The following is a 3984-nucleotide window of genomic DNA, read 5'->3' on the forward strand; positions in this document are numbered from 1 at the left end:
AATGGGGTGAAAGGAAGAACTAGAGATGGAAATCAAGGTACACAAAAAGGCACAAAAAGATTCCTCACATTTTTCTTAGCTGTGGGAAAGATACTGGTGGCAGAGGTTTCTGTGTGTTCAATAGAATCAATAGAATTTATATAACAGGAGCTGGGTCTTGTGGATCAGGTCTAAAGCTCAACTACTACAGAAGTTGAGGCTGGAGGATTTCAAGATCAAGGCCAGCTTGGGCAATTTAGTGACATCTGATCTCAAGTAAAATGTAAAAAGAGCATTTGAGATGAACCTTGATGATAGAATGCATGCTGAGTCTGTGCAAGGCCCTAGGTTTAATCATCGGCACAACAAATAAAAGCAAGCAAGCAAGCAAGCAAGCAAGCAAGCAAGCAAGCAAGCAAGCAAGCAAGCAAGCCCAACTTACAGATAAGCAAATTAAGGAAGAACTGAGACGTTTGCTTATTTTTTATATAGTAAGTTTATTATTTCAGAAAGAAACCTTTTGTATTTAGGGATGTAGTTGGAGTTGGGAAAGTAGTAAGAACTTGAGGAAACAAAGTGAATTTTTTGTAATATGAAAGCAGAAATCCACATCTTTAATAGAAATGCTTTCGAACTCCCTCTGTACTCCAGATGGTCTTAAACTAATGACCATAAAAAGGCTGCTTTTGGCATTATCTGCAGTAGTATCAGATATCCTGATGGTAGATGATTTTGTTATCATCTTGAAGGTATGAGCCACTTGTGCAATTTTTTTGATATGTTTTTTTTTTGTTGTTTATTTGAAGACTCACACATGTGAAGAAGGGCTAATTTTGTTTCATAAATGATTGGGATTTGAATTTGAACACTGACTCTGCTGATGTTGGATCCTCTTTAGAAGGGCTCTGTGGGAGTAAATTGGAAGAAGAAAAAAATTCCCAGCAGCCATGTTGGTTAATAATATCACCTCAACCCACCCAGTGGCCTTCTTATTGATGGGTATCCCGGGCCTAGAACAATTACATATTTGGATCTCCATCCCCTTCTGCTCAGCCTATACCTTGGCTGTTCTTGGCAACTGCACCCTCCTTTTCATCATTCGGGTTGATGCAGCCCTCCATGAGCCAATGTACCTCTTTCTGTCCATGTTGGCAGCAATAGATCTGGTCCTTTCCTCCTCAACCCTGCCCAAAATGCTTGCCCTGTTCTGGTTCAGGGATCGGGAAATCAATTTCCATGCCTGCCTTATCCAGATGTTCTTTCTCCATTCCTTTGCTATCATGGAGTCAGCAGTGCTGTTGGCCATGGCCTTTGACCGTTATGTTGCCATCTGCAAACCCCTGCACTACACCACGATCCTGACCAAGCCCCTCATCATCAAGATTGGCCTGGCTGCTGTGACACGGGCTGTGACATTAATGACTCCACTCCCCTTTCTGCTCAGACGTTTCCACTATTGTCGCGGTGTGATGATTGCCCACTGCTACTGTGAACACATGGCTGTGGTGAGGCTGGCATGTGGGGACACACGCTTCAACAACATCTATGGCATCGCTGTGGCCATGTTTATTGTGGTGCTGGACCTGCTCTTTGTTATCCTGTCTTATATCTTCATCCTACGTGCTGTTCTCCAGCTTGCCTCCCAGGAGGCTCGCTACAAGGCCTTTGGGACATGTGTGTCTCATATAGGTGCCATCTTAGCCTTCTACACACCTGTAGTCATCTCCTCAGTCATGCATCGTGTGGCTCGCCGAGCTGCTCCCCATGTCCACATACTCCTTGCTAATTTCTATCTGCTCTTCCCACCCATGGTCAATCCTATCATCTACGGTGTCAAGACTAAGCAGATTCGAGAGCGCGTCTTAGGACTATTCCTCAGAAAGGACTTAAAAGGAAAGTGAGGGATAATTGAAGAAGGGTGTAGGATGTTTGTTGGAATTGGAAGCCATGTGTGATAGGAAGTAGAGGAATGCCAAGATCTTCATGTTTACTTTTATCTTGATGCGATTTTTTTTTTAAAATGAGTCGCCATTGACAAATGACACCTGCCTGGATTCAAACTTGTTCACATTTTGGAATTATCACTCCTGGCCTTTGGTAATGACATGACAGAGTCATGACCTACTGACCTCTTTAGACTGCAAATAAAGTCAATAATGTTTGTAAGTTCACTCACTCATGAGAAGCTGAGGGTCTGATTTATAGCCCAGTCCATGAAATGTGAAGTTTTAAATAATCTATCAACGTAGGACCTGGGCGAGCGTCAACAGTGCACCAATGAAGAAAATCCTCATCACTCACTGACAGCTGGGGTCCGGAGTCAGACAGAACTCTCCCACTGTTGGGGTTTCTAACATTCCAGAACTACAGATTCTACCACAGACAGCCTTGCTTATTAGGTTGTATTTTTTTAAACTTAGCCAGCCTGTGTATTCTTTGAAGTCTGTTCACTTCAGTGTCTTCACAGCTAACTTTTCTCACGAAACACTTTGAATAGCATGCGACATATCTTCTGAATTTTCTTATGTCATATGGCTCTTTCTTTGTATAATGCAAAAACCCTTATGTTTTCTATAAGAATGTGATTATTTAGACAAGGGTGTCTAGGGCATTGGTTTCCAATCTGTGGGTGGTGACCCCTTTGGGGGTTGCATACCAGATATCCTGCATATCAGATATTCAATTCATAACAGTAGAAAAATCAGTTATGAGTAGCAATGAAATAATGTTATGGCTGAAGGTCACCACAACATGAGGAACTATATTAAAGTGCTGCAGCCTTAGGAAGGTTGAGAACCACTGGTCTAGGGGCTTGGAACACATACATCTTAAAGTCGGTACGCTGGATTTATATAGAAGTCCTAGGAAGAGAAAGAAATGACAATTGCAATAGATTCTGTTCTTTGTGCTCTCCTGCTCTGTTTCGATTCCAGGATTTAGTACATGGGAGAAAAAGGACAATGCCGAAACACAGAAGAGGAAGGAGTATCAAGCTGTCTTTTCCTTTGTCTCATGCAAACTTACATGATTATTTATAATTCTGACAGCACACATGAACCTTCTCAGACAAGTCCTAATACATGTTTCCACAAATGTATCATATCTGTTTTATTTTACAACTCTTTGTTTTCTCAAACTGTTAATTAGGAATTATATATCTTCTTCTCTGTAAGGAATTAGATATTGCATTTATAACAAAAGTAATAAAATCTTTTGGTTTCTTCTGGGTATGATGGAGTATATGGGAAGTTTTAAAAATCATTAAATACTAATATATAAATAGAGTAGCATGAAATAAAAAAATGACTCTTAAAATTAGTGTTTTGTGTGTGTGTGTGTGTGTGTGTGTGTGTGTGTGCACATACATGTCTGTATGTGGATCTTCTCATGTGTGAGTGCATATGTGTTCTGAGGCCAGAAGGGGGCAGCATATTACTCAAACTGGGTCCATGGGTGGTTGTGAACTGTTTGACAGGGGTGCCCAGAACTAGATTGAGGTCCTCTGCAAGGGTAGAATGTGCTCTTTATCACAGAATTATCCAAGAAATTACTTTTAATAAGATCTGTGATTATTCTGTTGGTTTATACAAGGAATTCCACCATTCTACAGGCTAGATATACCCCCAAGAAAGAGAGAAGAATTTTGTTTCTAGCACAATCCAGTAATGTAAGCTTCCCTATCATGGAAACACATCTATCATCATCATGAAAAGGGCTAGTTACAAAATAGTAAAAGGAAATTCTGCATTAGCTTGTTGGAGCTTGGATCATAGAACATTCATAAGAAATACCAATCCCATCGGATTAAGGCACATATATTTTCATCCTCAAAGAATATAATGCAAGATTACTTAAAAGAAAATGGTCAAGTCTTGGCTTAGTTACATATTTCCAATCATTGGATATCTGGGATATTCTAACTGTGCATCTTCAACTAGGACACATAGGCACGTGCCACTCATGAGGTAGCTACAGTTGTGCTGGACTCAAGGGTCTTGTCCTAAG

At 40.6% G+C, this 3984-nt stretch overlaps 1 protein-coding gene across 1 annotated transcript; it reads left to right on the forward strand.

Moving 5' to 3' along the window:
* Nucleotides 1–926: 926 nt before the first annotated feature.
* Or52k2 (olfactory receptor family 52 subfamily K member 2) lies at nt 927–1880 on the forward strand. The gene is given in 1 exon segment (NM_001000124.1): nt 927–1880. A coding segment is annotated over 1 exon segment (954 nt).
* The last annotated feature ends 2104 nt before the right edge of the window (nt 1881–3984 follow it).

The sequence above is a fragment of the Rattus norvegicus genome, chromosome 1 (genome assembly GCF_021556685.1).
Source record: "Rattus norvegicus strain SHRSP/BbbUtx chromosome 1, alternate assembly SHRSP_T2T, whole genome shotgun sequence".
Classification (NCBI taxonomy): domain Eukaryota; kingdom Metazoa; phylum Chordata; class Mammalia; order Rodentia; family Muridae; genus Rattus; species Rattus norvegicus.